The following is a 13,650-nucleotide window of genomic DNA, read 5'->3' on the forward strand; positions in this document are numbered from 1 at the left end:
CTCCTCATTGACTGTGTAAGATCTACCCTGGTTGGGTCCTACCAAAGTGCAGTACCTTGCACTTGTCTGCATTAAATTCTACCTGCCATTTCCCAGCTGCTCCAGATCCCAATGCTAGGTTTGATAATCCTCACTGTGCACTGCACCCCCAATTATCTTCAAATTTTCTGATCCATTTAACTGCATTGTCAACCAGATCTTCGATACAGAGGACCCAGCATCGATCCCTGTGGCACGCCACTAGTCTCAGGCCTCCAGTCAGAGGGCTCCCGCAAAGCCAATGTTTAATCCAATTTACTGCCTCATTCTGAATGCCAAGTGACTGAACCTTCTTGACCAGTCTCCCATGTGGGACCCTGTCAAATCCATGTAGACAACATCCACTGCCTTGCTGTCATCCACTGCCTTGCTGTCATCCACTTTCCTGGAAACACCCTCAAAAAAATCTCAAGATTGGTCAGACATGACCCTGCCATGCTTACTATCCCTAATTAATTCCTGTCTGTCCAAATACTTACATATATCAGTTCATTAGAATACCTTCCAATAACTTCTCCACTACTGATGTCAGGCTCACCGGCCTGTAATTTCCCTGTTTATTTTTAGAGCCTTTCTTTAACAGTGGAACAACATGGGCTATCCTCCAATCCTGTACACACAAAATAATCTGCAGATGCTGGGGTCAAAGCAACACTCCCAACACGCTGGAGGAACTCAGCAGGTCAGGCAGCATCCTGACGAAGGGTTCCGGCCCAAAACATGGACCGATCTTTTCCATGGATGCTGCCCGACCTGCTGAGTTCCTCCAGCATGTTGTGAGTATTCCTCCAATCCTGTTGTACATCACCTGTTGCAAAGGATGATTTGAAAAGCTGCAATTTGTGCGCTTACCTCTCACAGGGTTTAAGGGAACAGCTTGTCAGGCTCTGGGGATTTGTCCATCCTGATTTACCTCAAGACAGCACTCTCATCTGTGATCTGTACAGGGTCCATGGATTTGCTGCTGCTTTGCCTCGCTTCTATAGACTGTCCATCTCCCGAGTAAGTACAGATACCAAGAAAAAAAAGATCTCCATCCCTTTCGGATCCACTCATGAATTATAACTGATTTACCAGAGGACCAATTTTGTCTCTTGCAATCCTTATGCTAGGTTTTGAGAGGCTGGACAAAGTTGGGTGGTTCTTGGCAGAGGCTGAGGTCCCACAGCAGTTCATAAGATTATGAGAGGAACAGATCGAGTGTAGACTGCTTTTATCCCGGCGGGAAATGATCCATACCAGTTCCCACAAGGGACACCCCGACCGTATCCCGGGGGGGGGGGGGGGGGCGGGGGCGGGGTATGAGCTGGGAGTAGATTTTGGACAAAGTTTGGTTGTTTTCCTCCTGTGATGGGGGCTGAGGGGAAAGAAGGGGGAGAGAAAGAGAAGTTTATAAAATGATATGGAGACAATTTATTTCGGTCAGTTCTAAAATATAGAACTGGTATTAGTTTTGTTACAAGGATTTACCCCTTAATAGTGATGAACAGCGAGGCACAGAGTGAATCTGTATTTGCCTGCAAGTTCACAAGCGTGTGAATTTACACAGACAAGTTCTTGTGCACACCTACCAAGTTTCCCTGACACTCCACGAACAGTCAAAGAATAGAAAAGTAATACCCAGGAAAAGTGTTCCTGATGTAATCTCCATATGTCCGTGGGGTCCTCCACATCCTCGATGGTTGGTCTCTGGAGAGTTGTCACCACTTTGCATTCAAAGGCTCTGCTTTTTTAGTCTTTCCTTACCAGTTCAAATATCCCATTTCATTCCCAATGGCTGTGGTCCAGGCCAGAGTCCATTTATTTCCCTCTTCGGCAGGTGATAACTGGTAATTTATGGCTCTTTGGTTGAAATTAGTTACCAAACCAGTAACCAGCTAAAATGACGCAGGGCTGACACAGACCCCACCATTCACAAACCATCAAGGATGTTCATACCACAGAATATGTAACAAATTGCTTCCTATTTGGAAATTCTCCCTAGTCCAGCAGATTACCTGGAGCATCATTGTCTCTACTTTAAACCATTGATTCAGCCAAGCAAAGCCAATCCACAAAGTGGCAGCCTTCTTTCCTCTGACCTCATGGCAATAACAAAGACAATTGGTCTGTGTGCTTCCACCGTTCTTGATTCATTTGAATTCGTTGATTTCTAGACTGCTGCTTTCTGGCTAACAGTTTATTATTTTCACGTGGAAACAGGGAAAATCTTGACTTTTGTATTCTATCCATACGGATCATTTACACTAGTGCATTGAGGTAGAACAAGGGAAAACAGTAACGGAGTGCAGATTAAAGTGTTACAGTTACAGAGAAAGGGCAGTGCAGGCAGACAATAAGCTGCAAGGATCACGACGAGGTAGATTGTGAGGTCAAGAGCCCATCTTATCGTACTGGGGGACCGTTCAATAGTCTGATAACAGCGGGGTAGAAGCTGTCCTCGTACTGGGGGAGCGTTCAATAGTCTGATAACAGCGGGGTAGAAGCTGTCCTCGTACTGGGGGACCATTCAATAGTCTGATAACAGCGGGGTAGAAGCTGTCCTCGAGCCTGGTGGGACGTGCTCTCAGGCTTTTGTATCTTCTGCCCGATGGGGGTGGGGGGGAGAGAGAATGTCCGGTGTGGGTGGGGGTATTTGAACACACCGTCTGTTTTACTGAGACAGTGGGAAGTGTAGACAGAGTCCATGGAGGGGAGGCTGGTTTCCGTGATGTGCTGAGCTGTTTCCACAACTCTCTGCGGTTTCCTGCGGTCCCGGGCGGAGCGGTCGCCGTACCGAGCCGTGATGCATCCAAGACACGTACGTTCGAATGCTGTTCATAGACTTCAGCTCAGCGTTCAACACAATCATTCCTCAGAAACTGACTGGAAAGCTGAGCCTGCTGGGCCTGAACACCTCCCTCTGCAACTGGATCCTAGATTTCCTGACTGGGAGACCTCAGTCAGTTTGGATTGGAAGCCATCAACCATTCCACAGTCAAAGTCACTTCGACCACATTTATTCCCCATTCTGATGTTTGATCTGAACAGCAACTGAACCTCTTGACCATGTCTGCATGCTTCTATGCATTGAGTTGCTGCCACGTGATTGGCTGATTACATATTTGCTTTAAAGAGTAGAGTTATTAATAAAGTAGCTACTGGGTGGACATGTAAAAAAGCAATACTGAATAACTGGGTTGCCTTTCACTCTAAACCTGAAAAACCAGGGGTTTATTGGGGTCAGTCATCATGTCTTTGTGTGGGGCATGTCATGGCTTATGAACTTCCCCTAGCAGAGGAAGTATTGAAGGAGATCAATCATGCTTGGTAATGGATGTCGTCTGTGTGGATCTCAGTGGAGTTCAGGGAGCTGGACTTTAGAAGAATAAAGGTGGGGGGGGTGTGGGGAGGGTGGACTCTCACTGAAACCTGTCAAATATTGAAAGGGCTAGATAGAGTGGATGTGGAGAGGGAGTCTCGGATCAGAAAACACAGCCTCAGAGTAGAACAGAGATGAGGAAGAATTTCTTTAGCCAGAGTGGTGAATCTGTGGACTAGTCCTGACGAAGGGTCTCGGCCTGAAACGTCGACTGCACCTCTTCCTACAGATGCTGCCTGGCCTGCTGCGTTCACCAGCAACTTTGATGTGTGTTGCTTGAATTTCCAGCATCTGCAGAATTCCTGTTGTTTGGGGATATCTAAAGTGGAGGTTGCTAGGTTCTTGATTAATCAGGTTGTCAAAGGTTTCAAGGAGAAGGCAGGAGAATGGGATAATAAATCAGCCTTGATGGTATGGCGAATCGGACTTGGTGGACTGAATCGTCTATTTCTGCTCCCTATGTGTTATGGGAAACTAATCCAGAGGCTGGAATGTATGGGACCCATGGTGAACGGGCTGTCTGGAATTGCAGAGAGCAGATGCTTGTGAGCAGTTTGTATGTTCTCCCCATATCACATGTGTTTCCTCCGGGTTCCTGCCACAGTCCAAACACTATGGTCGGTAAGTTAATTGGTCATTGTAAGGCTGGGGTTAAATCGTGGGACTGCTCGGAAGGGCCTTTCCCACACTGCATATCAATCAACAAATAAGGAGTCTGGCTGGAGGGATTCACAGGGATCGTTGCTGGGACTTCTGCTCTTTGTGCTACCTACCAATGCCTTGGGTGAAAATGTGGGCTCGTAAGTTTGCAGAGGGAGAGGGCAAGAGACCACCCTTTATATGCCAGTGGAGTTGGTCCTTGCCCACATCATCCGACACATCACCCTTCCACTGCGTACAGGTCGGGAGTGTGAGGGAATCCCCTGGACGAAGTGAGAATTCCCTCGAGAGGCCCATCCACTGAAATCCTGAATGTGTCACAGTGGAGCACTGTCACCCCAGCGAGTGCTGCTCTGTAGACTGTCCCGTGATTCCCTATCCATGTGGCTGTGGAAGCCAAGTTAATGGGTATATTTAAAGTGGCGGTTGATAGGTTCTTGATTAGTCAGGGTGTCAAAGGTTACGGGGAGAAGGCAGGAGAATGGAGTTGAGAGGATTAATAAATCAGCCTTGATGGATTGGTGATGCAGACTCGATGGGCCGAATGGCCCAATTCTGCTGCTATGTTCTATAGTCATGTTGGTTATGTTTAATTCCCAATACAGACGATAGGCTCAGGAAGGGATTACCGGACCGATTCCTGTGAAGACGGGCAAGACACGCCGGGAGCTTGTATGCACTGACGCTGGCTTTCGAAGACATTAAGTGGTCACATGGAATTGGTTTCAGCCGGGGAGGTAGTGGGGACAAGCTCCCACTGCCATTTAAATGCTCCCAATCACGTGTGTCTCAAATAGTCTCTGACAGCCGTCCAGCTCCCGGCCTTCAGGTGTGGTTAGCTACTCAGCCCGGCGGGACCGTTTCTATTCACGGGAGAAGGGGCAAGAGCAGGTTACTGGAGCCTTAAAACAGTCACTTTGGGCAGAAGCGGCTTGACAGCCGTGGCTGGCAGCTCATCTTGAAGAAGGAAAACTCGGATCTGAAACCTCCGCTGCCTTGCGGCTGTACCCACATGAGAGGTTTCGGGACCAAGCCTCCAGGGAAAAGTCCCTCCGTTGTGTCAACGCGAACCGGCCATTCCTCTCTCTCCGTCTTGTTTTACGGCGGTTGGCACCCAGCTTAATGGTGCATTACTACCACATTTTGCTCCGGAGTGTGCAATAGACTTACATTCTAAATCCCTTCACCGGCAACCCCTGCGACGCCGCCGGTGCCCAACTATGCCGGTCTCTGAGATTCCTTTGCCTGAATCAGCTGTGCGGAGAGCCGAAGCCTGGCAGACGGCGACGGCTCGCTCTCTGTATTGTATTGCCCCGGCAGACGGCGACGGCTCGCTGTCTGTATTGTATTGCCCCGGCAGATGGCGACGGCTCGCTCTCTGTATTGTATTGCCCCGGCAGACGGCGACGGCTCGCTCTCTGTATTGTATTGCCCTGGCAGACGGCGACGGCTCGCTCTCTGTATTGTATTGCCCCGGTAGATGGCGACGGCTCGCTCTCTGTATTGTATTGCCCCGGCAGACGGCGACGGCTCGCTGTCTGTATTGTATTGCCCCGGCAGATGGCGACGGCTCGCTCTCTGTATTGTATTGCCCCGGCAGATGGCGATGGCTGGCTCTCTGTATTGTATTGCCCCGGCAGGTGGCGACGGCTCGCTCTCTGTATTGTATTGCCCCGGCAGATGGCGACGGCTCGCTCTCTGTATTGTATTGCCCCGGCAGGTGGCGACGGCTCGCTCTCTGTATTGTATTGCCCCGGCAGATGGCGACGGCTCGCTCTCTGTATTGTATTGCCCCGGCAGGTGGCGACGGCTCGCTCTCTGTATTGTATTGCCCCGGTAGGTGGCGACGGCTCGCTCTCTGTATAGTATTGCCCCGGCAGGTGGCGACGGCTCGCTCTCTGTATTGTATTGCCCCGGCAGACGGCGACGGCTCGCTGTCTGTATTGTATTGCCCCGGCAGATGGCGACGGCTCGCTCTCTGTATTGTATTGCCCCGGCAGACGGCGACGGCTCGCTGTCTGTATTGTATTGCCCCGGCAGATGGCGACGGCTCGCTCTCTGTATTGTATTGCCTCGGTAGATGGCGACGGCTCGCTCTCTGTATTGTATTGCCCCGGCAGACGGCGACGGCTCGCTCTCTGTATTGTATTGCCCCGGCAGACGGCGACGGCTCGCTCTCTGTATGATATTGCCCCGGCAGACGGCGACGGCTCGCTCTCTGTATTGTATTGCCCCGGTAGATGGCGACGGCTCGCTCTCTGTATTGTATTGCCCCGGCAGACGGCGACGGCTCGCTCTCTGTATTGTATTGCCCCGGCAGATGGCGACGGCTCGCTCTCTGTATTGTATTGCCCCGGTAGATGGCGACGGCTCGCTCTCTGTATTGTATTGCCCCGGCAGATGGCGACGGCTCGCTCTCTGTATGATATTGCCCCGGCAGATGGCGACGACTCGCTCTCTGTATTGTATTGCCCCGGCAGATGGCGACGGCTCGCTCTCTGTATGATATTGCCCCGGCAGATGGCGACGACTCGCTCTCTGTATTGTATTGCCCCGGCAGATGGCGACGGCTCGCTCTCTGTATGATATTGCCCCGGCAGATGGCGACGGCTCGCTCTCTGTATTGTATTGCCTCGGTAGATGGCGACGGCTCGCTCTCTGTATTGTATTGCCCCGGCAGATGGCGACGGCTCGCTCTCTGTATTGTATTGCCCCGGCAGATGGCGACGGCTCGCTCTCTGTATTGTATTGCCCCGGCAATGGCGACGGCTCGCTGTCTGTATTGTTCTGCCCCGGCAGATGGCGACGGCTCGCTGTCTGTATTGTTCTGCCCCGGTAGATGGCGACGGCTCGCTGTCTGTATTGTATTGCCCCGGCAGATGGCGACGGCTCGCTCTCTGTATTGTATTGCCACGGTAGATGGCGACGGCTCGCTCTCTGTATTGTATTGCCCCGGCAATGGCGACGGCTCGCTGTCTGTATTGTTCTGCCCCGGTAGATGGCGACGGCTCGCTGTCTGTATTGTTCTGCCCCGGTAGATGGCGACGGCTCGCTGTCTGTATTGTTCTGCCCCGGTAGATGGCGACGGCTCGCTGTCTGTATTGTATTGCCCCGGCAATGGCGACGGCTCGCTGTCTGTATTGTTCTGCCCCGGTAGATGGCGACGGCTCGCTGTCTGTATTGTATTGCCCCGGCAATGGCGACGGCTCGCTGTCTGTATTGTTCTGCCCCGGTAGATGGCGACGGCTCGCTGTCTGTATTGTATTGCCCCGGCAATGGCGACGGCTCGCTGTCTGTATTGTTCTGCCCCGGTAGATGGCGACGGCTCGCTGTCTGTATTGTTCTGCCCCGGTAGATGGCGACGGCTCGCTGTCTGTATTGTTCTGCCCCGGTAGATGGCGACGGCTCGCTGTCTGTATTGTTCTGCCCCGGTAGATGGCGACGGCTCGCTGTCTGTATTGTATTGCCCCGGCAATGGCGACGGCTCGCTGTCTGTATTGTTCTGCCCCGGTAGATGGCGACGGCTCGCTGTCTGTATTGTATTGCCCCGGCAATGGCGACGGCTCGCTGTCTGTATTGTATTGCCCCGGTAGATGGCGACGGCTCGCTGTCTGTATTGTTCTGCCCCGGTAGATGGCGACGGCTCGCTGTCTGTATTGTATTGCCCCGGCAATGGCGACGGCTCGCTGTCTGTATTGTTCTGCCCCGGTAGATGGCGACGGCTCGCTGTCTGTATTGTTCTGCCCCGGTAGATGGCGACGGCTCGCTGTCTGTATTGTACTGCCCTGGCTTGCGTATCGCGTCAACAGCTGCGATGCAACGTGCGTTCTCGACCCCGACCAACGGAGGGAGGCACAGAGATCGCCCCGTGTCAGCGGAAAAACCCGCAGGCTTTGGACAGGGTGCAGGAGGTTCACCAGGGTGCTGCCTGCATTAGAGGGTGTGAGCTACAAGGAGAGGGTGGACAAACTTGGGTTGTTTTCTCCAGAGCGGTGGAAGGTGAGGGGAGATCTGATAGAGGTTTATAAGTTTATGAGAGGCACAGCTAGAGAAGACGGGGAATATCTGTTTCCCCAGGGTGGAGATGTCTAATACCAGAGGGCGTGTGTTTAAGCTGAGAGGGGGAAAGTTCAAATGAGATGAGAGGGTGACGTTTTTTTTAATCACACATAGAGCTTTAGATACCTAGAACGTGCTGCCAGGGGTGGAGGAGGAGGCAGATACAATCGAGGGGGTTAATCGGCGAGGACACAGACACATAGATGTGCAGGGAAAGGGGAGAGGTGGACGGTTCCTGTCTCCGTATCACCCAGTATCCGCGTCCCTGGGTCAGACCCACACCGGAAGCACCGTGCACAGTTCCCATCTCCGTATCCCTGGGACAGACCCGCAGTGGAAGCACCGTGCACAGTTCCCATCTCCGTATCCCTGGGTCAGGCGCACACCGGGAGCACCGTGCACAGTTCCCATCTCCGTATCCCTGGGACAGACCCGCAGTGGAAGCTCCGTGCACAGTTCCCATCTCCGTATCCCCCTGGGTCAGACCCACACCGGGATCACCGTGCACAGTTCCCATCTCCGTATCCCCCTGGGTCAGACCCACACCGGGATCACCGTGCACAGTTCCCATCTCCGTATTCCTCCGGGTCAGACCCACACCGGGATCACCGTGCACAGTTCCCATCTACGTATTCCTCCGGGTCAGACCCACACCGGGATCACCGTGCACAGTTCCCATCTCCGTATCCCTGGGTCAGACCCGCAGTGGAAGCACCGTGCACAGTTCCCATCTCCGTATCCCCCTGGGTCAGACCCACACCGGATCACCGTACACAGTTCCCGTCTCCATATCCCCCTGGGTCAGGCCCACACCGGGAGCACCATGCACAGTTCCTCTCTCCGTATCCCTGGGTGAGACCCACACCGGAAGCACCGTGCACAGTTCCCATCTCCGTATCCCTGGGTCAGGCGCACACCGGGAGCACCGTGCACAGTTCCCATCTCCGTATTCCTCCGGGTCAGGCGCACACCGGGAGCACCGTGCACAGTTCCCATCTCCGTATTCCTCCGGGTCAGACCCACACCGGGAGCACCGTGCACAGTTCTCATCTCCGTATCCCCCTGGGTCAGACCCACACCGGGATCACCGTGCACAGTTCCCATCTCCGTATCCCCCTGGGTCAGACCCACACCGGGATCACCGTGCACAGTTCCCATCTCCGTATTCCTCCGGGTCAGACCCACACCGGGAGCACCGTGCACAGTTCCCATCTCCGTATCCCCCTGGGTCAGACCCACACCGGGATCACCGTGCACATTTCCCGTCTCCATATCCCCCTGGGTCAGGCCCACACCGGGAGCACCATGCACAGTTCCCATCTCCGTATCCCTGGGTCAGACCCACACCGGGATCACCGTGCACAGTTCCCATCTCCGTATCCCTGGGTGAGACCCACACCGGAAGCACCGTGCACAGTTCCCATCTCCGTATCCCTGGGTCAGGCGCACACCGGGAGCACCGTGCACAGTTCGCATCTCCGTATCCCCCTGGGTCAGACCCACACCGGGATCACCGTGCACAGTTCCCATCTCCGTATTCCTCCGGGTCAGACCCACACAGGGAGCACCGTGCACAGTTCCCATCTCCGTATCCCCCTGGGTCAGACCCACACCGGGAGCACCGTGCACAGTTCCCATCTCCGTATCCCCCTGGGTCAGACCCACACCGGGAGCACCGTGCACAGTTCCCGTCTCCGTATCCCCCTGGGTCAGACCCACACCGGGATCACCGTGCACAGTTCCCGTCTCCATATCCCCCTGGGTCAGGCCCACACCGGGAGCACCATGCACAGTTCCCATCTCCGTATCCCTGGGTCAGACCCACAGTGGAAGCACCGTGCACATTTCCCGTCTCCGTTTTCCTGGGACAGACCCACACCGGGAGCACCGTGCGCAGTCTCCGTCTCTGCCCTGTGCACAATTTCCATCCCCATGTCCCCCGCCCCCCACCTTGATTCCTCGTTATAGCTGGGGGAGGGGGGAAGGGGGATGAGGTCCCAGTAACTATTAAATGCTCCCAATGGCGCACGTCTCAAACAGCCTCTGACAACCAAGTCCAGCTCCTGGCCTTCACGTGTGGTTTAGCTACTGAGCCCGGCAGAACCGTTTCCATTGACAAAGGGGTAAAGGCGGGTGACTGCCGCTTCGGGCAGATGGGCTCATCAGTCGTGGCTGTCAGCTCATCGAGACGGAATACTCTGATCTCAAACCTCCACTGCCTTGTGTCTATACCCGCTCACGGGGAAGAATTCGGGAGTAAACCCCAGATCCGGAGCTGCAGTCCCTAAGTCAATACTGACCGGCAACTCCTGAAGCACCGCTGGTATCAAACTGTATCGGCCATTCCTTCGGGCTCATCGTGGAGAGCGGGAGCCTCCTACATGGGTAGCGGCTTGCTCTCTATATCGTTCTGCCCCGGCTGGCGTATCAGGTAGACAGCCCAGCCGGAACGCAATATCCTCAGTCGACCTGGCCGACGGAGGCCTCGCTCACTCACTCATCGCCTCTGGGGCGGAATTGTTCGGAACTGCATGAAGACGTACACCAAGATTCCTTTATTCAATTCAAAACATCAAAATATCTGAACACAGAACAAAAACCCAGAATAAAGTGATCGCATGCCCTCCCCCTGTAACCCCACCCAGCACACCCCGCTGCAGGGAGGGGAATAACTTCCCCTGTCTTGCCAATAAAAAGCCTTGGTAGCTAAAATTGGTTTTACAAAGATATACGAGACAGAATAAAACTTCTTTTACAAAAGTTCGTCCTGGCTTTTAAAAAACACACACAAACTCGTCGAGATTGCCAGCTGCGTTCTAACGCCCGGGGTTGGGGGTTTACTATAGCGAATGGGATCCCAGTTCCCTCTACTTGGCCGTTATCGGTCCATGGCCAACGCTGTCCGCTCTCCGCCTGGGGTTAGGGGTCTCCAGGTGCTTGGGGCATCTATCTTCTGCACACCTCCCCCACCCCCCACAAGCGCCCATCCCTACATCTCTTCTTCCTGGAATAAGATCTTCTCGAGGGAGAGTGAAGTCATGTCTCCGACTGGGTTCTCCATCTCCGACACCGTTTATGCCGCTGATGTAGTTGTGCTGAGGACGGGGATGGGTTGGGGGCTGGGCTGAAGGTGGGGAGAATGGGGAAGGGGTTGGGAACTCGTCCCCCTCCCTCCCCACCTCCAGCAAGGAGAGAACATCAAACCCCAACCCCATCTCCACCATGCATAGCCTGGATAAGGAAATCAAAATAATTCCAGTCCCGACCACATAACTCCATCACCCCCTCACCTCCCTCCCCACCAACGTCTCAGTGCAGGCAAGGATTGAACCCCCTCCGTATTTCGTCTCCTGTGCTGGAGTACTCCGTTGGGCTTCATCACCAAATAAATGGCCCCCATCTGCTGATTAGAAGCAATGGCCCTGTCACCTTTCAATATACCCAAACAGTCTCAGACATGGATGAGGATAGTCCAATAGTTCAAGTTGGTTGGCAGTGGTCCAATGGCCAGTGATTTTCCAACTCCATCTGACATGGTTGATATTGGTCCGACTTCCTTTGCCATGGACAATGGTGACCCAACCCCTTGAACTTGGCTGGCATTGATTGGTCCAATCCTCGCTGCAATGGCTAACGTTGTCCCAAGCTCCTCTAACCCTGTTCGCTATTGGTGCAACTTTCTCTGCAATGGCCAATAGTTTCCTAAATCTCTCAAATGTACCCGGTATTTGTCCAATTGCCTCTACACTGTTCATTGGGGTCACAAACATCTTTAACTTGGTTGGTATTGGTTTGATCTTCTGTGCTATGGCCAGTGATGTCCTAAACACCTTTAACTTAGCCGTTATGGATAATAGTGTCCCAAATCCTTCTAATGTGGTCAGTATTGGTGCAAAACCACCGGGGGGGGGGTGGGGGTGGGACCAAGGATACACTGAATTAACTCATGAGAACTAGTCTTCACCTACAGTGGTGGGGAGTGTGTCAATTATCTTCTTCAAAATGGCTGACAGAACCAATCACCCTCTAAAATGGTGGATGGGAGAGATCTTTCTCTAAAGTGGTTGACAATCACTCTAGACATCTACAGAAGGTGCCTTGATGGGAAAAGTCCTTCTGGAATACCAGGCCTCAGCTCACCACCCAATGCCAACCTCTCTTCAGTGAAGACTATGGAGGGGAGCCCAGGGTGTCTCTGAAATGTGGCTGCCTCATCCAACATTCCCGCTGGGAGTTGGAAGCTCCTTGGAGTCGGCTGGGGTGAAGTGGGAGAGGGTGTGGGAAGAGGAGGTTCCCCCATGGTGTAGCTGAGGATGAGCAGGCAAACTGAGATGGGTCGACTGGATGCCAGGGACGTGGTGCCCAGCTGTCCTCGTCCAGAGAGCTCGAGGAAGAGGGGAAGAGGGAGAAGGAGGGAGGAAAGGGAAAGGAAGCGACTGTGAAAGAGAAGGAGGGTGAGAGAGATGGGGGGTCTCACCTCAGGCAGTGAGGAGGAAGGGGAGAGAAGGAGGAGAGGAGGAGTGTTGAAGAAGATAGGGGAGGCAGGGAGGGGGAAAGAGAACGGGAGAGAAAGGAGGGAGAGGTAGAGAAGGGGACAGAGAAAGAGGGAGGGGAATGATGAGAGAGGGGAAGATAGGAGGAGGGAGAGAGAGATGAGGGTGGAGTGGAAGGTAGTGGGAGGGAGGGAGGTGGACAGTTGGGCTGGGCGGTGGAGCAGCAATAGGGACGGAATGCAGAGAAGGAAAGAGGGAGGATGGAGAGGGATGTTTGAGAAGGGCGGGGTTGAATCTCAGACGGTGACCTCGGCCTTGGAGCCCGAGCGGATCTGGGTTGCCGGGTGCCCTGGCAAGGGCTGGAGTTGGTCCACGGTGCTGTGCCTCTTGGCGGCGAAGGCTTGGCGGCGCTCGGCACTGGGCAGAGTTGGAGTGACACCCACCCCTGCCCCTCCCCCACTCCCCCCTCCTCCCCCACCCCCTCGGGGAGAGCCGGCCGAGGGGTGGGAGTTCATCTTGACGATCTGGTGACGCTCGATCCAGGGACGGGAGGGCGAGGAGACGTTCCCGTAGGATAGGGCCTTCTGCGAGAGTGGCAGGAAGAAGGGGGATAGAGGTGGAGGGGGTGGAGGGGGAGGAGGGGGTGGGGGAGGGGGCGGGGCAGTGGGGCAAAGCCGCTCGCGGGAGCGGGAGGAGCGTGGCCGCGGAGGGGGGAGAGGGGGGAAGGAGGAGGTGGCAGGGTGTCCCGGCTCAGACAGCAGACGGTCCTGGGAGATGGCCCGTCTCGGGCAGGGGGAGGGTGATGATGGTAGGGCACTGGAGGAGGGGTGGTTTCGGGGTGGGCGGCGCAGGGGGAGGGTGCCCCGTCCGGGAGTCTCGGGGAGGTGGCGGTGTTGGCAGCAATCCTCAACGTCCCGGGCTGGTGGGAGAGAAGGGATGGAGCGAAAGGTGATGAGATGAGGGGGGAGGGAGGAAACAGAGTGGCAGAGTGGTAAGGAGAGGAGGAAAGAGGAAGGGAGGGAAAGGATAAGAAGTGAA

The 13,650-nt window shown here is 54.4% G+C and overlaps 1 protein-coding gene across 1 annotated transcript in view; it reads right to left on the reverse strand.

Annotated features, from left to right (window-relative positions):
* Nucleotides 1–10,689: 10,689 nt before the first annotated feature.
* LOC134338927 (protein shisa-7-like) overlaps nt 10,690–13,650 on the reverse strand; it is a 44,701-nt gene continuing 41,740 nt past the window's right edge. The window contains exon 7 of the mRNA XM_063035129.1: nt 10,690–13,531. Coding sequence (XP_062891199.1) covers nt 12,909–13,531 — 623 coding nt within the window. The 3' untranslated portion in view covers nt 10,690–12,908. The remainder of the gene's footprint in view (nt 13,532–13,650) is intronic.

The sequence above is a fragment of the Mobula hypostoma genome, chromosome 28 (assembly GCF_963921235.1).
Source record: "Mobula hypostoma chromosome 28, sMobHyp1.1, whole genome shotgun sequence".
In the NCBI taxonomy this organism is placed as follows: Eukaryota; Metazoa; Chordata; class Chondrichthyes; order Myliobatiformes; family Myliobatidae; genus Mobula; species Mobula hypostoma.